At 41.9% G+C, this 24,252-nt stretch overlaps 1 protein-coding gene across 3 annotated transcripts in view; it reads left to right on the top strand.

The window, feature by feature from the left end:
• The window catches only part of GPM6A (glycoprotein M6A), a 178,267-nt gene that overhangs the window by 80,673 nt on the left and 73,342 nt on the right, over positions 1-24,252 (top strand). The window contains exon 2 of one of the 3 annotated variants that reach the window (XM_079991443.1): positions 17,115-17,186. The exons of the other annotated variants lie outside the window; for them this stretch is intronic. Coding sequence (XP_079847569.1) covers positions 17,115-17,186 — 72 coding nt within the window. The remainder of the gene's footprint in view (positions 1-17,114; positions 17,187-24,252) is intronic. 3 annotated transcript variants of the gene reach the window in all.

Here is a 24,252-nt window from a genome sequence, read left to right as displayed (position 1 = left end):
CCATTTCTGGCGAACCAGAGCAGCGCACGGAAACACCGTTTGCCTTCTCGCCGGAGCGGTACCTATTTATCCACTTGCACTTTGATGTGCTTTCAAACTGCTAGGTTGGCAGGAGCAGGGACTGAGCAACGGGAGCTCACCCTGTCGTGGGGATTAGAATTGCTGACCTTCTGATTGGCAAGTCCTAGGCTCTGAAAGGCACCTCTGAGATCGTGTAGTCCAACCCCTTGGCAGTGCAAGGAATTCACCACTGCAATATCCCTGTTTGGTAACTATCCCCCTCTCTCCTTAAAAACCTCTTAAAGAAGGACTTAAGCACCTTTACTGGTTTGATCCTTCAACTAGAGATACCCAGAATCCTAAATCTGTGTTGGTTGTTGCTGTTATTTTGTTGTTTAGTCGTGTCCGACTCTTCGTGACCCCATGGACCAAAGCACTGTGTTATCCCACTGTTACTGTCTAACCTAGCCTCTATGGTTGCTGCTTCTTCTTCTTCTTCTTCTTCTTCTTCTTCTTCTTCTAAAATAGGGATATGAACTATCTTCCATAACATATCTTGCATTACCTATTATATGGAGATCAAAATATGGATATTATTGTTCCTCCTTTCACTAGTTTTTGTAATATTTTTAAAACAAAAGAATGCTCATTTCTTCCATAATCTGTTGAGTTTATGGAACTGTTTTGCTAGTCAGTAGTTATATGATTAGAACTGAATAGCAAGCAAGCCCTTTAGGTCAGCTGCATTTTTTATTTTTTTATATTATTATTATTATTATTATTATTATTATTATTATTATGTCAATCAGGATAGATCTTTCTCTCCCATCCCAGTCATTAAAAAATAAAGGCACCAGAGAAGCTGCTGTGGACATTTGGAGTATTATTTCCCAGACCTTTTTACTTGTTTGGATGCAGGGTGTTCCCCCCACCCTCTGTTAAACAGCTGTGCACTACTATCTGCCATCTGCATTGCCTGTGTTTCCAACATATCACCTTCCATTATTGCCGCACATCCTCCCACTTTCTCAAATCTCGTATAATTGTAACCATTGTCTGCATCATTGCGTTCAGGCTTATACTAACAAAGAAATCTGCCTTATTTACACATTACTAATGCGTGTGCATCAAACCCGTAAAAACACACACACATATATAATGTTAAAACTACCTCTGCTTAACCATCAAGAATCTCTAACCAATCAGATCCACACCGTATATTTAAAATACGGTACATCTAACACACATTTAAAGCACATGACTCACCCTAAGAATATTGGGGAGTGTAGTTTCCCCTCTCACAGATCTGCAAGTCCCAGCCCCCTTAACAAACCACAGTCCCCAGAATTCTATGGGGGAAGTTACATGCTTTAAATGTGCATCAGATGTGCTTTAAATGTATGAGTTGGGTCTTCCCCAAATCCCACATGGACATTGCAAGAGAGACAGGACAGTGTGGACAGGACGCCATAGGTGCCAACTCCCTGGGGCCCTGGGTAGCTGAGCACCCACAAAATTCCCCATGAAAGGGCTGGGCACCCACACTTGTAGGGCCAAGCTGGCACTCCTGAAGGACACTGATGAGGGTGGGCAACATATGAATGCAGGATGCATTTAACTCATCACGGCCTTTTCCCTAGAAGCCCCACCAATCAATGAATAATGTATCAGCGAGTCATCGCATGAGGACTGTGTGAGGCTGCATAGCCTGTGGGTAGGGGAGAGGACCTTGCCCAGGATTTTAATGTGGCTTGTGTGTTAGCCACACAGAGGTGAGATATAACTTTAGTATTTGATTTAACAGCATGTCTCTTTCTGAGTTGTACACCTTGCTTTTGGTTTATTTACCCTCTGTGTTCCTGCCCTCATAATATTTCATCATTACGGCATGGCCTTATCTCTTGCCAGGACAGTCCTACCTTTCAATAGCAGCCACTATAGCAGCATGGTATTGCTCACCTGCATCCCCAGTGGTGTGCATCACTACCAGTTATTGAGAAGAGGAGGGGCAAAGTAGTGGGGAGCCTCATCCACACTGCCCTGCTGGCCACTAATGCTATCTTTAGACAGCCAACTCAGGCAGCACTGTATGTACCACACTGATATGGCCCACACCCCCAAAGCTAGCCTGCTGCTCTGAAGTGTAGCAGGAGCTGTTTCGTCACCAGCGTTGAAGTACGACTCAAGTGCTAATCTAAGAGACGTTTGTACAAGGAATGGATTTGTGCACCATCTTGCCCTTCACCTCATGCAGCAAAATTCCCTGGCTCAACCCTGCCTGTAGTTGTTAAGCAGGGCATATTTATTTCCTCATATTATCTGTAGGCATTGCAACTCAAAAAGATCACAATCTTGCCATTATTGGTCTTTCATACCTTGGCAAGGGGGCAAAGGAATAAGGTGCTGCTGTAGACCAAGATTGCTTGGCTTTACTGCCAAAGAGATAATTTTACAAGCCTGTTTTCTGGTCCTTCTGGGACAATGAATTGTGCAATGGCCCGGATGTAACAAGAAAGAGAAGTATCCCAGTCATTAATATAAATGACAGAAAAGATTCTTAACATCTTAGACGACTGGGGGGGGGGGGGGTCAGATCAGTAACTTTTAGGTAATTCAGTTTAGCACATTAAAGTTTATCTTACAATAGAGTGAAAACTAATAACTTGGTTCTTCGGACTAGTGCAATAAAGCTTCCTGAAATTGGAGAGTCATAAATTCAATAATAAATTAACCCAGCAAATGGGACAAGACACACTTACATGCAGCTAATATAATGGAACCACCTCTCCATAAACACAGAAGCAAGCTATTGTTTCTCTCTTGAGGCTTATTAAATGCGCACATTGTTGTGTGTGTATGAGCGCATTTTAGGTAGCATCTTTGTAAAGGAGTCACATAAAAAAGCTTCCAATCTCTCTCCCCACCGCCCATGCTCATCTAGCTTTTAAATATTATATCTGGAATTGCACGAGAGCTACTTGGTTTGAAACCTGCTCCTTCTTTAGCTCTAGTCACACATTCAAAGAATGTCAGTAGACATGATGAAGACTGCAGTGTAAGGCTGCAATCCTATGCACACTTACAGATGGCTGGCTGAAGGAAAGGCTGTGCCACTGGGAATAACCAACACAGCCTCAGAAAAGAAGAGCCAGCTCAGGTGTAAATACATGCACCTGACTGGCTAAAGGGGTTGTACATGATTCTGCCCAAACTATAGTCCTTTCAGTGCATTCCTGAGGGACCCCCCAATAGGAAAAGGTATAATCCAGGGTGGGGGGGGGGGGAGGAGAACACACACAAAGAAAGAGGAGGGGCAAAGCTGTTCAGCCCCAAGCCATGCAACATCTACTGGAAGGATTTTTCAATTTTCTATTTAAAATATGATTTCACCCTGATTAATGTGATTGGCTGTGGTGTCCAGAGATGATTGGTCAGTTCTGGAGATGGTGTGGAGTCTCTAAATAAGATGTGATATATTGAATACGAGTTTGGGGGACAGGCAAAAACTGGACTATAGCAGTGGTGGTTTGTGGGTTTCAGAAAGATCATAGGACAGGCAGTGATAACCCTGTTGTATATGGGGAGCGCCCCGCAATGCCATGTATTCTTTGAATGTCTGAATAAGGCTCTTGACTGTGAATAAAACCTGGCACTTGTTAGCAGTCGTAAAAGCAGTCATTAGATCTTCCCTATACGTTACATTAAGATGGGACATGCTAGGGAGCATGTATAGGACCAGTGCAACAACTAGTGTTTAAACTTTAAACTCTCCACCACAAAGAAATATTAGACAGTAATGGCTGCAAATGCTTATATCACAACCAACCAGGCCTGGATCGAATTCTCAAGCGGGGGGGAAAAGCTACATGTTGTAGCATTCTCTAAAAATGGATAATCTAAAAAAGCACATTTCCCTAATCTAATCCTCTGCTCCTCCATTGTTATCCTGTGGCGGATGACAAAAAACGGCTTTTAAAAAGTACTATTTGTTGATTTGTACACAAACATGAGTGTGCTAAGGCTATTTGAGACCCCAGGTTGTAAAGAGTTACTTTGGCTGCCTGTCGTTTGGGCAACAGAGCACAAATGCCCTAATTCCACTATTCATGAGGTTAAGTTCAAACTTGGGCTAAGCAAATTGACTGACATGCTGATATCACAGAGCATGCCCCACCCCTCCCCCACCCCACTTCATGTGTGGGAGAAGAACAAGCAGTTTATAGCAGAGCCATCTGCTGGAGCTGTGACCATTCTTTGGCAGATCTCTGTAGTCTTTGAGCCTGCAACTGATCAGGCTGCCTGAATGACGGTTGTCACTAAGAATTAAGCAATTAGGTTGCATTTCTGTTCTATGAAGGCTTCATAAATATTAAAAGAGAACTGGGAATGGCATATATTTTAATCCTCATGTACTAAGCCTCTGCAACCTTTGAACCCTCTCTGTGAACACAACTAGCCCCCGGCAATGCTTTTTAGATGCTTTCTTGCAGATTTATCTTGAACTGTGGTTGGAGTCAGATAGCAAGACAGCTTTCCAACAGGAGTCAAGTTAAAGTGAGCTGAAAAACAATGCATTGTTTATTTTGCTAAATGCGCCATAACAGAAATAACCCAAATAGAAAATTTGTTAAACCAAAGTAGCTGGGTTTAAGTCTCTTTCTGTCTGTATTTGAAATTATTAGGATTAAATATGTTAAAACCTAGCTTTGTTTAGTAAAACTAAATTATAGATTAGGCTGGGAACAATTGCATAGCCATCTATATTTCACATTTTCATTCATTTTAATTGCATTTCTTTAGGTCATCAAATTTTTCTAATGACAATTGCTTTCCCACTATGCCTGATACTGCAATTGTAAAAATAAATAAATACAGTACCGATATGATTGTTTATCATGTTATTAATGCAACATGTAATTAGTTGCTTAGTGTTAACAATATGTTGTTGACCAAGGGAACGTGGCTTCAGCTAGGTGCAAGTGAGGCAGGCAGATTGAACAGTAACCAAGGGGGAAAACAGTTCAACTTGAACCTGAATTCAGATCCCTTCTTGGCCATGAATTGGATCTGGTGGCTTTGGGTACACCTTTGCTTTTTCTATTTCCTGCCTGTGAAATATGTATAGCAGTAAAACTTACTGAGTTGCTATGGAAACAAACTCAAGCCGGTAGAGCACATTCCACATTAAGAGTGCTCAATAAATGATTAGTAACACAACAGCTTGAAATCAGGTAGTACATCGATACAGATTTATCAGTGGTGAAAGGAGAAGCAAAACAAGGAAGAAGGACAATAGAAATGAGAGCAAAGTCACAGCTGCTGTGTCTTTCTTGGTCGGTCAAGCATCAGTTCAAATACAAGTTAGTATTGTTGCATGCCACCCCAGTCTCCAAGTGGTGTAAGATTCCAGGGGTTCCAGATACTTACCCATGTTTCCTTTAGGAAATGAGGCACAGCGAAGACTGTGATGTCTATGATATATGGTTTATTTACACATATGTACAACCTGAGCCTACAATGGAGGGGGGGCAAGCACCCCAAGAGGATATTGTTTCTCCCATAGCTGCAGCCTTGGGTTTAAATAGAAATAATCCAACGTGCTCTGCCTCTCTGTCCAGTTTGCTGCCTTTCCAACCTGCAACCTTTCCCCCTTTAAATCCCATTACAGCCAACCCCTTCTTAACAAACTCTGAGCTGGAGGAAGGACCCCACCCTTTTGCCATCTGGCACAGAGCCCCCTCTCTTTGGCTTTCTCAATAGGTTATTACCTTTCCTTTGTTTTCTTAATGGCTCATCTCACAGGCGGTTTCCTCATCAGGAAACTGGCTGAGCTCATATTTTAACCCTTGCTGGATCCAGGGGCTCAGAAGGCTTGATTAAATTTTAGCACTTACCAGATCTAGGAATTTAAGGGAGCCTGGCACCCCCAAACTCATAACAGTATTTTATTAGGCCTCAATGTGCACTCTTGATTACAATGAACTGCATTTGTCATTTTAATTCACTTTCAGCCATTTTGGAAATCATTTTGGACCTTCTCACAATCCTGGTTTGTTTTTGCCATCCCAAGGAATTTTGTGTCAGCAGCAAAGTTTGCCTCCTTAAAGTTTACCCCTAGCTTGAGAAACCCGATGGAGTGTCTTGTTTAGTATGCCCCTTCCCAGGCCCTGAAATTGATACGGGAGGCTTTGGTAGTAGTGCTGCCAATGATTTGGTACTTCGAAACTGAGTGTGCTGATTAGTTAATGGAATATAACAGATTTAGATTTTTATTGTATTTTTATACTGCCCTGCAATCTCTGGAGGGAGGGTGATGTAGTAGTAGTAGTAGTAAATAATGATGTTGATAATTTTCACTCTCATCCCTTTGGGATGATTCATCCTGAACTGAATGCTCCTCAGCTCTTGTTGGCTTTCTTCCAGGGATCACTTTAACTGCTGTTCTGCTACCTTCTTGATTTTAAGCACCCGCAATCTAATGCCACTCTGGTTCAAGTGGAGTCTGACCCTTTTGTCCAGGCTCAGTTTGTTCTGAAACTCTTCCTCTCAACAGCACTCTCCCAGCCAAGTACTAGGGCTCCTCAGCTTTGCCTACCTGTCTAGAGTATTGAACTGTAGTCATCTGTTTTGTCTGTTTTTAATACAGAATTTTTGTAGCCTGCCCTGGGATTTGCTGGTACAAGGCGGGTAATGAGTATAAGAACAACAACAGCAAAAGAGAGAGAGAGAGAGAGAGAGAGAGAGAGAGAGAGAGAGCACTAACCATAAATCACCTGTCTTTAAACCTTCTACTTCGCAATCTAAAGTTTGCTTCCAGGACTGCAAGACTACATCTCTTCATGTCTTTGGTGCCAACATGCACCACAACCCCTGACTCCTGCCCAGATTCATCTATTAGGCTATCTAGATGATGCATGACACCCACAGCTTCCACACAAGCAGTCACCATGCCCATCACAAATCTAGCTATGTCCCTTATTATCAAATCAACTACTACCAGGAAATCCCCTGGGGTTATCCTCAGCATGAGAGAACATCTCTTTGCCACTTTCTCCAAGGACGGAGTCCTTTCTAAGTGATCATTTGCTTCTTCCTCTTTTCAGAGAGTGACACCTTCTTTGCCCATTTCCCTTCTTCTCTATGAAAACAGAGGAGCTTTCACCCTAGGAGTGTGATGATGCTAACATGTCCATGAAGGCCTGATCCCCCAACCTCTCTGACTCTCTCAGAATCTCCAGGACAACTAGATTGCCATCAGAGAAGTGAACTTGTCCTCTCAGAACATGTTCCCCCAGGAACTCATTGTATTGTGCACACTTCCAGGAATTCTACCTAGCAGACACATGTGGAGAGCCACCACACGTCTGCTTGTGTTCCATTTGCATCACTTTTATTGTTGTTCATTGAGCTGCTTTATTTGGATTTGCTAAGTAAAACAAAAATCCTATAATCTGATTGTGTTGTTGGTTTGTGTGATAGTGTTTTTGTAATCTAAAATTTATTTGCATTATTTGCCCTGAAATCTGTTTTGGATTATGGATGATTTATCTGTTTTTAAAATAAATAAAAGCAAATGATGCTGCGCCTTCCACATGGGTGCAACTTTAAAACATATTACCTAGCCTCTTGTGCTGATTTAACAACACTCATGTTACTTGTTTCCAAATTTGGGAATATTCGTATTGGAATTCACTTTTATACAGTGGTGCCCCGCAAGACGAAAAGCTCGCAAGATGAAAAACTCGCTAGACGAAAGGGTTTTCCGTTTTTCGAGGTGCTTCGCAAGATGAATTTCCCTATGGGCTTGCTTTGCAAGACGAAAACGTCTTGCGGGTTTGCTTCCTTTTTCGTAAAACCGTTAATACCCGGGGAATCTGCGCTCCGCAAGACGAAAAAATCGCAAGACGAAGCAACTCGCGGAACGAATTAATTTCGTCTTGCGAGGCACCACTGTATTTAGTTTTACATATTGCTCAGCTTCCTTCATTGTCCTCCAACAAATACGTTACAGACAAGTGAGAGATTAATCACATGTTAATGCTTTGCAATTTAAACTGATTTCTGCCAGTGGCTATGTTCTTCGACCTGTATTCTACCTTTTCCTGGGCATGACACACCTTTTCCACCTGGGTTTTAATCAAAGCAATTTAACGTCTGTTTTCCCCCCACCTACCAGGAGAAAGTGATGATGAGGCAGAGTGCTACTTTTTGCTACCACAAGTTCCTTAGAATGTTAATTGGTTGATTTCCTGGTTGAGTGATCCTGCAGTAAGAACTACTTTCATTGAAAAGAATGATTGGACAAAAATAAAATAAAATAACTTTCTTTTCTACCATCATATTTGTAAGAGTTCAGCTTTTGCCACCTAATAATACACAGAGATTGGGAATATCAGTGATAGTTACTAATAACCTTTTATATAGCATAGGAATGCTTGGTCAGACTATTTGTTCATCTTGCTTTTCAGGGACTCTGGCAGAGACAGGTCTTTCCCATCACCTATTATTGGAGCCTTTTTGACCAGAGGTGCCACAGACTGAGTTTGTGAACTTCATATGCATTAAGTCAGTTATCCTTATCACACTTTGGTAAGATAGGGTTGATAATCCTGACCTATCTTGCAGCTGAGAGATAGTGCTTTGCCTACAGCAACCCAGTGAGTTCACAGCTGAGGTTGGAATTGGACTGGTGATTCTAAGCTCATACTCTTAACCACTATACCACACTGACTGCTCTGTGTATAATTGCATATAATGTGTGAAATATATCTTTCTGGATTGGTAGGAGGTATCGCCAGGGTTTCTGATGATATGGCTGTGCGTCGAAACAGTGATATGTTAATATATTTTATTCATATGATTGTGGGATTGGCTTTATGCCAGTGTCGAGTTCATGTTCCACTATGATGTTTTTCAGCTGAATTATTTATATCAGAACAATCCATCTGCAGATGTTAACAATGGAAGTGTAGGACAGCACATTGATGCTGAAGAGGTTGTTAAATGAAAAGTAGAGAGTGCTTCAGCTTGAAAAATCTCCTTTGCTCTTATTTGTTTCAGAACACTGTAGAAAACAGTTGTTATAATTATCCATAGTGCTCTTTAGTTTTTTCTTACCAAGCATGAAGACACAGTGTCTGTGATTTCATTTCTGCAGTGCTCATCCTCACAGCTACATTGTGCAAAACTGAAACATTTAATGTGTATCTTCAACTACTGTTTTCATGGAGGAAAATTTGTGTCGATTAAATATTTCCTTTTGTTCAAATGTATATTAAAATATATTAAATATTTCCACATTTCAAACCATAATGGCCACATAAATACTACAAAATTTGAGTTGTGGGGTGGGTTTTTTGAGTGCTACCAAAAAAGCACACAGGGCAGAGATCATTATTTGATTTTTTTAAAAAAACTGTTTAAGAGCAACTATTACATTTGAAGGATTAGAAGGCATTACTGCTAACTCTGTTTATAGTGTTTTGCCTTGTGAAACTGATTTAAGATTTTGGTCCCAGACATTTTATAGTTCAGTCTCCGGGATTTAATCTCAATAATGTGTTACACTTGCTATTGTCCCAGTGAATTTGTTGACAGACAGTAATTGGGTCACTGCATTGAAATACCAAGTGTAGGCTTAGAATTCTCTTTGCTGGTTGGCATGACAACCATAGTGGTCGATTAAACATGCGCAGAGAGGAGTCAGCAGCCTGTGGTTCTCAGATACTGCAAAAGAGAGGGTAGAAATGTTAAAGAATGTTCCTTTATAGAATACATAGGCAGAGAATTCCAGTGGCATCTGTTGTTTGTTAAAAAAAAAGGGGGGGGAGAGATTGTGCAAACTGAAACGAGACAGAAAGACAATTAAAGCCTGACTATGTTTCATTGAATCTGAAACTTAAAGCACCCCCCAATGAATAATGAATCATTGCAAAAAGAAAATTAAAATCATTTGACAAAGTCAATGTCTGCAGGGGAAAGAAAAGATAATTTCTTATGCTCTGCTGAGTGCAGTTCAAAACCAAGTTTGAAACAAGCAGAAATGACCAATCTCCATGCAGATCAACTCTACTGCATGTAGATGTCATTGGGTCAGTATGTTTACACTGATGTGAATTGTTTGCAATGCACTTCAAAGGTAGTGTTGCCTTCATAGCAGTTTCAATACCACATCCACACTTACTGCAGTGTCCAGTGAGGTGTCCAGTGTGGTATTTGCTGCAACTTCTTTGGATCAGTTTTGCCTGAAGTGGCCTGATGTCATAGGCAGGGTCCTTGTGACAACGTGGCCAGCCATGTATCTCCCCACCCTGTCACCTGTTGACTTCTTAAAGCTTGCTGAGGGGATATGTTCAAGTGGGTCTAGGATCAATGCATCTTTGTGGGACGGACTGTTCTTAGCTATCCTAAAATAGGCGGTGATCCAATCACTCCCACTGGTATGTGACAACTACCACCTGGTCACAGTTAACCCCCCCCTTCTCTTTAGGGAAAGTAATTTAAGAGGATATCAGGAAAAGGCCAGGGTGAATATGATCCTGTTATTCTTACATGATATCTCAACAGCTTTTTAGGATGGGTATTGGTGAAGGCATTGTTTCCCAGTGGTTCTGATCCTATTTCCAGTTTAGGTTCCAGAGAATAGAATTGGGTGATTGTCTCCCTATCAGTGGGGTGCCTTAGAGCAGTGTTTCCCAACCTTGTGCCTCCAGCTGTTTTTGAACTACAACTCCCATCATCCCTGACTAGCAAGACCAGTGGCAAAGGATGATGGGAATTGTAGTCCAAAAACAGCTGGAGGCACAAGGTTGGGAAACACTGCCTTAGAGTACCATCTTGTCCCCAATGCCATTTGACATCTACACGAAGCCACTGAGAACAGTCATTAAGAGATTTGGGGTGAGGTCATCAATACACTGATGATGCCCAGCTCTACTTCTCTGTAGCATCTGAATTGGGATAGGCCATGTAGGTGCTAGACTTGGACCTGGAGTTGGTGGTGGGCTGGAAGAGGGCCAATAAACTGACTCTGAATCCTGACAAGATGGTGATGCTGTGGGGTAGATGGTTCCCGAGTCTTGATAATTGGTCAATTGCCTGCTTTGGATGGGGCTGTACCCCCTCTGAAAGAGCAGGTTTGTAGTCTGGGGGTGTTCCTCAACCCATCTTTGTCTCTGAAATATCAGGTGACTTCAGCAACTTGGAGTGTCTTCTATCAGCTCTGGCTGGTATGAGAATTACAGGCATTTCTGTACTTGGATCACCTGACCACTGTCATCCATGCTCAGGTAGCCTCCAAGCTGAATGACTGCAATGCACTCTATGTCCTTGAGGTTGGTTTGGAAGCTGCAGCAGGTGCAAAATGTGGCAGCTCAGCTGCTTCCTGGGGAAGTATATTGCTAACACTTCACCTCCCTGTTGAAATAATTGTGTTGGCTGCCAATTAGCTACCAGGCTAAGGGGCTGTTTTTTGGTGCATGCAGTTTGGGACCAGGATACCTGAAAGATTGTTTCACCCCTTATGTACCCAGTCAATCTCTGGGAAGGTGTGGGCCTCTTCTCATGATTTCTGTTTTGCACAATATGGAATTGGGGGACTTTAGTGTTCTACACACAAATACCCTGTGTGTTATGAAAAAGCACACTCTGTTTTTCAGAGGTAGGCATTGTATCAGACAAGACTCAGGGACAGGCACATGCCGTCAGAGATGCATATTAGAATCCTTTGCAGTGTCAGAGAAGATGCCAATCATACCTTGCCTCTGCAACATATCTAGTGGTAATGGGACACACCTTGGATTCCTTAACACAACTGGTTGGGGCAGCCCAATGGTTTTGGGACAACCCTGACTAGAATCCTGAGAGTTAATGTGATGTAGTGCTTAGAGTAAGGTTACCAGATGTCCCCGTTTCCCGGGGACAGTCCCTGGATTTACAGATAAATCCCTTCACAAAATCCATCTATTTAGTAGGAAGTTGAAAAGTGTCCCCGGATTCATTGAAAAAATCTGGTAACCTTAGCTAAGAGAGCTGTACTGGGACCTGGGATACCAGTGTTCACATCCCCATTGGCCATAAAGTTCAATGGGTGCTAACACGACAAAGGGGAAAACCATTTATGCCACCTCGAGCTCCTTTGAGGAAAATGTAATAACAACAACTATCTAATACAAATTTTTAGTATGTTAGGTTTTTTCCTTCACTGGTCATGTATGAAAACAGGTCCATCACTTCCTTAGTTATTTAAAAATGTAAATGTACTTGGGTTTTTGCAATAAGTATACAGAAGAGGAATAACAAATGGTTTTGTATTTCTCATTCAAGCATCATGATGTCATAGTTTAATATATCTGCCTGTGGATTGGCTCATGCTGATGAAAGCAGACAACAGTGCTAACAAATGAGTTAAATTGCTATTATGGGTCTTTAATAAGAAGAAACCATGTGGTTAATGAGAGAACTGGCTCTTTTCAGATTGGCTATTTACCTCTGTTGTTAACATTGAAAGATGATATAATAAATGTAGCATGTTGCACCTTGTATACAGTGATTTGCTGCCTATTTTGGTTCAGCAACTGATAGTGTAGCAGAGTAAAGATGCAAGGCTAGCTCATGGGACCTCTACCTATCTGCAAAGTTTGCAACAACATAAACCAATATGAGTGCAGATGAAAGTTTTTTATGTGGAATAAAATGGAAATCTGTGAACAGGCAGAAGATCTCTGTGCCAGTCTTTCCCCTACTCCAAAACAAACAAGCAACACAATGTGAGTATAAGATACTGCAGTTAATTAAATGGTTAAATGTGACCTCTTCTGCTTTGAATAGTGTGTGCGGATAAGGAAATTTGGCCATATGCTGGTGGTTACATGTACACCCTGAGGTCATTCCTTGGTATGAATTGTTAGTAACTCAAGTAATCTGAGCTGACTTCTATATTGACATGAAGTGGTGTAATTCAGACCAGACTCACAAATTTGTTTCATTGTGGGGATTATTATGTATTGTATCCCCTGCAGAATTTTGCAGTAAGCGGCAAATAATGTTTAAAATAAAGAATGTTTCCCAATATATTGAGCAAACACAAAATGGTCTTGCAGGAATCTCATTTAAATAGCAACAGTAATTTGAACCTATTTTATATATGCACTGCATCTACAGGATCTAGTTTGCTTAGAAGTACTCTTGAGATTTGCTTTGTAATTTAAGAGGTCATTTTACAAATGCTTCAAAACACAGCATTGTTCATTTATCTCCCATGTGTTGCTTTTTCAGCTAGCAAAGAATATCGGTGAGCAAGAAGAAATGCAATATCAATATGTTTGTGCTTATACTGTTCTACCATTTTGATGGTCTCTTATATTATAATTTCCATGCAGTAGCATAAAGGGGTTTACTTGAAACCAGACTACTTAGTATTCCAGTGGTGTTTACCATTAGATTGCAGCTTTGAATGGAGTTTTACCAGAATATAGTTTCAGACATATTTTTATTAACTATTACTAGGAAAGAACATTTTGCATATCTGACATCAGACTCGAATCTTGCTTTTGATTTAAATGAAAAGTTACTGAGTTAGTCTGGTTATTTTAAAGTGTTGTAAACTAATGTGGCCTTCAGTGTGAACTTAAAAGAGGCTGGGGAGGAACAAGGATATGCAACTAGGAAAAGAAATTCATAGGAGAAGATAATTTGTATATTTCTCTATTCACACTGTGAGATCAAATAATTGTCTGGACTAAATAAAATCATTATGGAAGAATGCCTTGACACTCAAGAAGTATTTGTGTGGCAAATCTAATAATTGATATCCAATTGGAGTGTCCTGCTTATGCTAATGGTGTTGGGGAGCTGTAGGAGGCCAGGAGAATGTCTGTTGGTGTGATGTTGGGTGTCATCCAAATGGACCACCTTAGTAAGCAGTATTTCTGGAACCAAAGGGAAAGGCCAATAAGGCCTTAAGGCCTTACACTATAAGCAACCATGGCCCATTCACTTGGGTCTTCTTATCATGTTCAAGATTTAAGGCTTAGAATTATGGTCAGAAGAAAATGTAGGCTTCTGCAGCATTTCCACAGATTATGCATCCACAGATGATGATAGCGTTCTCAGGCCTGTCAATACCTTTTTGGTTGACTCACTATGTACAGAAAACAAAATAATTATGATGGTGCTGCATTTGCTGTGTTGGTGTGGTGTTTGGTTCATGAATTTTTATAAGGCAGTTTGATATCTGTGGAAGAGCAACATATCTATAAAAGACAAGAACTGCTTATTCGTTCCATTATATTTTCCAAAACCACTTCCTTTATTATATATTAGCATACATAAAAAGGTAAAGGTAAAGGTACCCCTGCCCGTACGGGCCAGTCTTGCCAGACTCTGGGGTTGTGCGCCCATCTCACTTAAGAGGCCAGGGGCCAGCGCTGTCCGGAGACACTTCCGGGTCACGTGGCCAGCGTGACATCGCTGCTCTGGCCAGAGCCAGAGCCGCACACGGAAACGCCGTTTACCTTCCCGCTGGTAAGCGGTCCCTATTTATCTACTTGCACCCGGAGGTGCTTTCGAACTGCTAGGTTGGCAGGCGCTGGGACCGAGCAGCGGGAGCGCACCCCGCCGCAGGGATTCGAACCGCCGACCTTTCGATCAGCAAGCCCTAGGCGCTGAGGCTTTAACCCACAGCGCCACCTGCGTCCCTTAGCATACATACCTACAACAAACTATAAAAAAGGAGAGGGTTGTTTCGTGGAGAAAAACTGGAGTTAGTTTTGCATGGCTGTGAAGAAATGTGCATGATGTGGGCATGAAAATCTGGCAGCTGTCCATGTTTACTTCATTTTCATGTTGCAATGTAGTTCTTCCTCTTCTTTCTTTTTGTACACTTAGAAAAATAGTTTTATGATGGTGATGATTATTATTACAATGGTGATAGTTATAATAAAAAGCACGGAAAGATATAACTGCACACTTTATCTTATCTCTTGCAGTTTCTGTATATGGATTGCTCCATCTTTTTTTATTTATTGTTGTTTTTCAGGTTTCATAGTTGTTTGTAAACAGCTGTGTCCAGTCTTGTCTCTCCCACTTCCCTCTACTTGTTTTGGATAATGTACGCACAGGAGGAATAGAATCCCTTAATGCTCAGACATTTAATATCTGGTAACACATTTTGCCTTAACCAGTGCGAAAAGGACCCGCTTGCAATCAGCAAAGTGTGTATAAACTATGAAGTCAAGGCTGATTTGGTTGCATTAGAAGCAAGCAGACATTTTTGTTTTGTTCTGTCAGTTAGATACGTCACTAGGGGATGATCTTGGCAGAGAAAGCCACTGCAGGAACTTCTGTGTGTTTATCAGAGCTGCTTCATTTGGAAGGAGCTTCTGAACTGAAGTTGTACATTTAAAATTGCAAAACCTGAACATCCCTCCCAGCACTTTTTGCATAGTTCAGACCTGGGGTCCCCAACATTTTGGGCCTGGAAGCCCATTTAGAAATCTAATAAACTACCATAGGTACCACAAAAATGCCCAATTCTCAGACCCCCCCCCCCCCCCGCAAAATGAAACACAAACAAATAAGTAGGAACCCTCCTAAATAGTCAACCTGTCAATCATTCAACTCAAAAAGTTCCCCAAACCTATCAATTTTAAAAGCTTAATGGCGGTGGTAGGAGGTCTGAGGGTCAAGGGTATGTGTGGCTGAGAGTGCTCTGGTGGCCCACTGACATTACACTGGAGACCCCATGTTGAGAATATGAGAATCACATTGTAATAGCTATTTTTGTTTGTTTCTGAAAAGTGCCCATGGTTGTAGAAATGTTAATGTTAAAAATATATTTGCTCTATATGTCAAAGCAGAGAACATACTAAGTGAGTTTTTGAATCATTGGCTTGAATTGTAAGATAAATGAACGGGAGGAAATTTGCAGCATGGAAGTTTGCCGTTCTTTTTCTTTCCTACAGCTGCCTACATACACCCTCTGAGGGTTGAGACGCCCTCCTGAATCATGTAGGATGAGGTAGAGGATGCTGCAGTTGGATGTGGTGATTGACACCTGCCTATTTGGGGCTGTTCACCCCTCTTAAATGCCCCTTCCTTATTCCATATTGTTCAGAAGGGTCCCTGTTCCTCCAGAAATGCCTTTCAGGGTTACTAGCAGCTGCAGAGGGGACAAGCGGAGAGCAAACTTTTTTAAAAAATGTGAACGTCCTTCTCCTTATGCATCTAAGGATCCAAGTCATTATATTTTACTCAGTCTTTTTCATTATTTTTGATCAGCTTGATGTCAAATTAACTAACTGGAGTACATATGTCATAGTTGTTGTATCAAGTTTGGTTTTGCCTTTGGCCTGTTTATACAAACTGCATGAATTACAATGTGCATGTTTGCTGCGGGTTGCAGCTTTCCAGATCACACTATAATTTAACAAGTTTTCTCATGGCTCGATTCCCACTCACTTACGATTGCATCTAAACCATGTCATAAACTTCTTGATGTTGGTGTCATGTGTTATTTTTAAAGTGTTCCTGAACCTGTGGAGGGCAATAACAGAGAGGCGAAGGAAAATCAGCATCACACAGCTCTTCTTTGCATATGTAAAATCCAAATCAGCCCTAAATTCATCCTTATTTGTGTTAGCAGAGAGAATCCTCTGTTACCTGGAGGATTGTTCTGAACTACATCTCCCATCAGCTCTGGTCATCATGACTAATGATCAAGGATGGCCAGAATTGTAGTCCAAAATGCCTGCAGGGCACTAGGCCAGTGATCAAGAGGAAATTTCAACTTACTATGCTGTGTTTGTCCACAGTAGTGCATTTAGATGAAACACGGCTGAGGCTGGCAGGACATTCACTGTTTATGTGATTTTGAGACACAATGCAGTACTAAAAATAATTGCCTTTCAAGTCCCCTCCCCCCCCCACATTGTGAATAGCATTGCTCTCTGCCCCAATGATGGTCCTTACACTCAACTGCTAAGAGAGAAGAATGTTCCACAGATTCAGGAAACTGTTCCCATATCAAACCATACATTTCCCATGTTTATTTCATTTGACTGCATTAGTCATATACTTAATTTTTTTTCTACCTACTTGGTGTTTACACCTTTCAGATATGGGCAGTAGGACAGGGAGAGAGGAAGAAATCTGCTTGGTTAACATGCACCTCACTTGTCATCGTTTAGGTAAGCTGTACATTTGCTATTTTAGTTCTTCCTCAAAAATTGGCCCACTCCACAAGGATTCCCTCTTGGACAGCACTACATAGTAAAGACTGGACCTAGGACAATGTGGAAAAAGCAAGCAGGTTATCAGAAGCGAGTATAAACTTACGTTGCTTTGTATATGGAACTGTTTCTGATATGGAACTGTTGGGCACTGAATATGCTATGCACTTACTGGTCTGCAACATATGCACAAGAGGCATGATTATACCTGGCTTCTCCCAGTCTCTAGGCCAAGGGTGGAACCCTTTTTAGTCCAAGGGCCACATTCCCTTATGGTCAACCTTCTGGGGGCCGCATAAGCAAGTCTTGAAGAAAAAGTGGGGGGAGCAATGAATGCTGCTTTCGCCTTTGTGCAGTAGAGTACATTCTAGCGATGCAGAGGCAAGAGATTTTTAGACATGCACACACCAACCACTGCACCCAGGCAAGCAAGAGGCTTTGTCACAATTACGTAAGCACTCAACAAAGAAGTTCAGTGGGGCTGGTGAGGGGTGTGACCTGGGGTATGGCCTAGGGGAATTCCTGAAGACCAGTTAGAAAGGCGTGAGGTTTCCCATTTCTGCTCTAGGTATACCTGCTGTTTCTTCACTACCATTGCAGAATGAATACCCAAGGATGAGTGACTTGCTAGCCTGGTTATCTCTGTCCCTGTATAATATGGAAGAGCTTATCTTGGCAGCATCACACTAGGTCTGAAGAATATCATCTGAATCAGCCACATCCTTTCTAGCTCTTACAAATAGAGACAGCATTTGCTGCAGCAGCACATCAAGCTTCAGTTCCTTGACTAAGGTCAGCATCTCCTGGAACAGTGGTCGCCAACTTTATTGGACCAGTGGGCACTTTACAATTTGGAGAGGGTGTTGGGGGTGCCAGTCACAAAATAACTGCTCTGGGGTAAGCATGACCTAACACGAAATGGCTGCCATGCACAGTGTGGCATAACACAAAATTAGAGAGACAGCTACCCCAGACAGCCTTGTGGTTGCCATGGCAAGTCCTGATTGTGCAGAATGAGTATTTTGTGATCTCTGCTCCTCAGACTCTCTTTCTCTCTCTTACACACACACACACACACACACACACACACACACACACACACTGTTGCTGTTTAATAGCAAGGAACATGCCTCAGTACCAGTAAAAAGATGCAAGGTAGCCACATCACACTTACTACCATTTCAAAGAAATTTCTTAAAAGATACCTGCACATCTTGTCTCATAACTTACTGCCCCAGGAAGTCTAGAATCGTACCTTTTTTTTTAAAAAAATGAAAGCCCAGTGCCTAGCGCATTTGCCCAGGGGTGCCAGTGAAAGCCTTTATGAATTCTACAGCACCTGTGGGCATTGGGTTGGCAAGCCCTGTTCTATAGTCTAGCCAAGTTCTGTCACTTGGTTTCTGCCTTCCCACTCAAACTTATTCTGGGAAATGGTTTCCAGTCCTTACTTACCACTACTATGTAAACCTCTACTAGCAGCATACAGAGGGAAGTTCAAATCTTTAGGTTTCTTAGTGGCTACATAGTTCAGTTCTAAATCCCACCACCACTCATGGAGAAGTGCCCACACTATTTTCCCCATGGTCTGTTTTCCCTACACATCATGCAAGCCTTGTTAAACTCTCTCTCATCTGGCAGTCATTTCTATTTGGAGTCTTGAGATTCAATACTCTGCTTAGTAGAGTGGTTACAGCTTCTGGTTCTTTGTGGCTTGAGGTCAGCTAGAAAGAGTTGCCATGTCACCCAGTTCTCCCCAAAGCACACAACCACTCAGATGAGTTTCTCTCCTGGACTCTTTTCATAATTTTGAAAAGGTGAGGATAGTACACTGCCAGCCTCTTCAAGCTTCCTTCTCCCAATTGCTTATGAAAATAATCTCCAAACAGTGTCAATAAAGAATTTCCAGATAACAGATAGTAGACATTTGTAATCAATTCAAAGAAGGCTGCATTGACAAATTATTTGTGGACAAAGAGTCGGAGAAACAAAGTAGAAGATCAAAATTCTTCATTTGAAATCCTTTGGGAATGCATTGGCTGAAAGTGATTTATTTATATTGTGCTATTAAATGGAGCATTCATAAATGAGATGTGAATAATTTATTCAACAGATATGATAAAATATAGAAACTGTCTTCTGTTTAAATTCTGAGTGTATAATGTGGGTAATGGAAGTACTATGTGTAACCACATTTAAGTGCATGCAAAATTGCTTTCATGTGATGCAGCTTGAAAGTAGGACAGTGACATAAGAAGGAATCCGCTTATTGAAGATCTTCTCTCTCCCTCCCTTCCTATTTTCATAAGTTGGAAACAGAGCAAATTCAGATTTTATTTTTCCAGAGTGGAGGGACATTGGAAGAAAAGACCACTTCCAATTCATGTGTTTTCATGACCAATATTAGAGTTGTCAGAGCTTATATAACCTCCTTGATGTCTTGCTGTAGAGGTATTCACAGTGACACATATAAACACAAACACACACACATATATATGCACCTGCCTACAGTGTGTGTGTGTGTGTGTGTGTGTGTGGTGTGTGTGTTTTCAATAGCAGACATGTTTGTCTCCCTCTGCATTCAAATGAAGTTTTCCACTGAGCTAGAGATACAGATTTGTCCCCAAATCAAAAGCTCCATAACTGAGGCTCATCACATCCCACCAGCTTAAAAGATCCTCATCCTAACTAAGGGGCAGTCCTGCAGATCATAATGATCATTTTAGTTTTGTAAAATAGTATCTGCATGTGTCTGGAAAAGACATTTGGATAGAGGATGACAACGGGAAGCCACTGGCTGGCCAAATACGGTGACAGCAACTGCCATTGCTAATACCACCACTGTTGTAGCTTTTCAGATGTCTTCTTACTGCCTGATTTTAACTCTCCCTCCCTTTTTTTCTTTTTGGCGCAGGGTGTAGTGGGAGAAAGGGAATAAGAAAGAACCATGTAGATAGCTTCTTGTCCAGGGGTCGGCAAACTAAGGTCCGCGGGCCGGTTCAGGCCCAATTGCCTTCAGGATCCGGCCCACAGACTGACTGTGGATCGGCATGGGGATTCTGTTCATTCGGGCTTCGCCATTTTTTCCTGCGCCATTTTGTCCCCCCCCACACACACACCACGGGGGCACCTCTTCCCTCCCTCCTCCTGGCTTCTCCCTGCCCTGCCTAGAGGAGGAAGGGGGCTGGTCTGGCCTGGCTGAACACCATTTTAAGCAGTCCCTCTCTGGAGCCAGCCCTTCCACGCCGCTCATCTTCCCAACCCCGCTGCCGCCCTGGTGCTCCTGTGGGCCAGAGAGTGGAGCGGATGAGCTCGTTCTGCCTACCCACAAGAAGCAGCAGCGGTGGTGGTGCTGGTGGTGGCAGCAGCCCCAGGGAAGGTAAGCGCAGTGGCTGGGGGTGGCTGGGGGTGGGGAAGAGGACTACTTGCCCCCCTCTCCTCTTCTTCCAGCCCCCCCGGTGCCACTTCTCCGGCCCGCCACAAGGTCTGAGGGACAGTGGACCGGCCCGCAGCTAAAAATTTTTGCCAAACCCTGTTCTAGTCAGTCATCCATGTTCCCCTATATCTTCTGTGCTGCTGCAATGTCTAATGAAGTTAAAGTTTGGATCACATGAGTAGGATGAACCCGGTCTCCCAATGAATAGCTGAGACTGGGGAACTTAATGGGTGCTGTACTGCTGAGTGGACTGGCAGTTGCTAGCAATTTTACATGGCAAATTTCAGAGATTCTAGTTTTGTAGAAGAACAGAAAAAATCCCGCATTTCACATTTTTTGAAGGACAAGTCTAGATGCTAAGAATTCAAAGACTCAAATTAAGCCTTCATCACCAAAGCATAAATGGAATTCTCTTATGTGGTTCTTCAAAAAACAAAATACTTAAAAGTTAGTAAGAAATTAGCAATGTTTGACATTATTGGTCATGTTCAGGACAAGTTACTTCATGGAGGAGGGCTTAAAGAATATGACTTGGCTCAGGGGGCGAAGGAAGAGAATAGCAGTCAGATTTTTTCATCACTTTAAAAGGTTCTAAACCTATGAAAATACTGGTTTAACTATCAATAAATATAGGTGACTAGCTTGGTTGCTCTTGGAAAGAAGAATTCACTAAAACACCTATAAAAGTCTGTGACTTATGTGTTGGGTATTCTAAACAAATGCCTTGATTCCTTTGATCCTATATAATGTTCATGCCAAGTCAAATGTGCAATGCTTCATTCAGTAGAATGCCCTCAAGGCAGCTTTATTTGATGGTAAGAGCTAATGAAGATCTGTGATTTGCTCTTCTCCTTTCTTTTGCTCCATGTTTCCTGTTAAGAATTAATTTATTTCTTGAGCCCGAGGATACTGAAGTCCCAGCACTGATCCTAAACTCAGCCAGCTATTCATTAGTAGATTCTAATAAGATCACTCAGTTCATTGTTTGTTTGGGTGTCAATTCAAAAAACGTGTCACTACCCATATTGGTGTTGCCTAATCTTATAAATGAAACTAGTCCACGTGCTTTGGGATCTTTAATTCAAAAATACACTAGTTAAGCCTTATGCTGAAAAATGCCACCTTGATTCTGGGTGCACTCCAGTCACACACAGAGTTCCTGTGTTTCCGTAGAGAACTGTCTCCTCTTGAAGAAAATAGGGGAGTCTTGAATATACCCTGAAGACTCCAATGCTCCTGCAGCAAATCTATGTGAGGGAAATAAACCCAGAGGTAGAAAAAGCTTCCCAAATGCATAAGATCTTATTCTGCTTGTCCAATTTTAATTTGTAGATGACTTCTTGTATCTGAAACAGTATTTTAGAAGGGTTTGTACAACAGTAAAACCCATGTTGGGTGCAGGACAATTCTTCATTTTCCAAACACAGGGATTGCTTTGCTGCTCTAAAATGTCAAGACCTATTTGACATACATATTTCCTCAGTCATGTTATTGATTCCTTATTGCAGTACTTTGCCATCCATATTTTTGATTTGCCTTAGTTTGCTGTAAATTGGTAGATGCATTGACCATGTAATGCTTCGATTGATTTTGTTGCATGTTGATTTACAGTGTGTTATACCGATCATGGCCTTTTTGGGTGCTTTTGAGAATAGCTTTCACGATGACTGATCTGCTTCTCCTTTCAGTAGCACTATTTCAGCCCTGTTGAGTTCAGTGGTGCTGCCCTTGAGAAAAGAATTCATTCTGTTTGGTCTTAGTACCAGGGGTGTCACGGTAAGCCCCACTTCGCTTAATCAATCACAAGATGTGGCACATGCACATCATTTGAGTGGCAATGTTCGTCAACTTTGGGGACCCCCAGCCCCCTCAAATATTTTATTAGGGAGGTTGAAGGGACCTTGGCCCCTAGGAGTTGGCTACTATGCCTAGTACTATGTGTGTCCCCTTAGATGCTGTGTGTGTTAATCACTCATACTTCAAGAAGGAGGGAAAGGGACATGTGTTTTCTGCAAGATGTTGTTAGAATGTATTTGCATGCAATTGGAGTTGTTGTAATGTTGGCTAAGATCTCTTAGCTCTGGGATAATATTTTTATGCGTGTGTGTGCATGTACACATACATGGGGCATATACACACGTCTTTAGGCACTAGTATTATAAACTCAAACGTGAACAATTTTTAAAAGTATAGTAAAAGAAAACTTACAACTGCAATTTAATATTTACATTAAGCAAGAAATAAAACTGTTTGAAGTATAGAACAGTGACTTCACAATCTTTTTAGTTTAAAACGTTTCTCCTTTATAAAATCTTTGGAATTAGTCCTTATTCTCACGAGTCCAAGTTGTTACTGCATTTGCTTAAATTCAACCTCTGTTGACATTGTTCCTCCCACCTCCTTTTTCATATATGCCATTGTCAAAATTATGACAATATGCTTTTCAGGTGGGTTTTGCATCTTGAACCTTTGCGATTGCACAGATTTTTCTGCTGAAACATCTGAAACTATCCAATGACGCAGTACACAACTATGTGTGCTTTAGTCCTATAATTCCATAGTGATCTCTGAAATACACAGGCTCTCAATCACACACCCACACTTTCTATAGTCCTATTCATGCAACTGAATAAAACAAACATGAAGGAAAGTGTGGGATTGTGGTGACCTTTGCATGTTGGCTGTATCACCTGTACAGTCCTTATTCATGCACTTGCTTTATGGGTAGGTGAAAGCCATGCAGAAACTAGGTTCCCAACAGCTCCGAAAAACCCCACTTGCCTGTGTGTACATTTCATACACACATAGAAACTGTACAGTAAATACATATAGATGGGTATGGGACTTGCTGCCAAGATCTCACTCCTGCATATGCATGTTTTCTGTATATACTTCCAATTTTGTGACCAGTACATCTTTCTCTCTCTCCCTTCCCCCCTGGCTTTCTCTCAGACACCTAACCAAATGAAGATTTGTTGGCTATATATATAGACAACTATGAATGTCAGTGCCAGTCTAATATATTTTTCTAAACAGGAAAGCTCATACCAATAACAAACTTAGTTGGTCTCTAAGGTGCTACTGGGGGGACGCGGGTGGCGCTGTGGGTTAAATCACAGAGCCTAGGGCTTGCCGATCAGAAGGTTGGTGGTTCGAATCCCCACAACGGGGTGAGCTCCCATTGCTCGGTCTCTGCTCCTGCCAACCAAGCAGTTCAAAAGCATGTCAAAATGCAAGTAGATAAATAGGTACCGCTCCGGTGGGAAGGTAAATGGCGTTTCCGTGCACTGCTCTGGTTCGCCAGAAGCAGCTTAGTCATGCTGGCCACATGACCCGGAAGCTGTACGCCGGCTCCCTTGGCCAATAAAGCAAGATAAGCACCACAACCCCAGAGTCGGCCACGACTCAACCTAATGGTCAGGGGTCCCTTTACCTTTTAAGATGCTACTGGAAGGATTTTTTTTACGTATTTTATTTCGACTACGGCAGACCAACACGGCTACCTACCTATCTACCTATACAGTGGTGCCTCGCAAGACGAAAAGAATCCATTCCGCGATTCTCTTCATCTAGCGGTTTTTTCGTCTTGCG

The sequence above is a fragment of the Podarcis cretensis genome (genome assembly GCF_951804945.1).
Source record: "Podarcis cretensis genome assembly, chromosome: 9".
Classification (NCBI taxonomy): domain Eukaryota; kingdom Metazoa; phylum Chordata; class Lepidosauria; order Squamata; family Lacertidae; genus Podarcis; species Podarcis cretensis.
The sequence above is the reverse complement of the archived record's forward strand: the minus strand, read 5'-3'. Positions and strand labels throughout refer to the sequence as shown.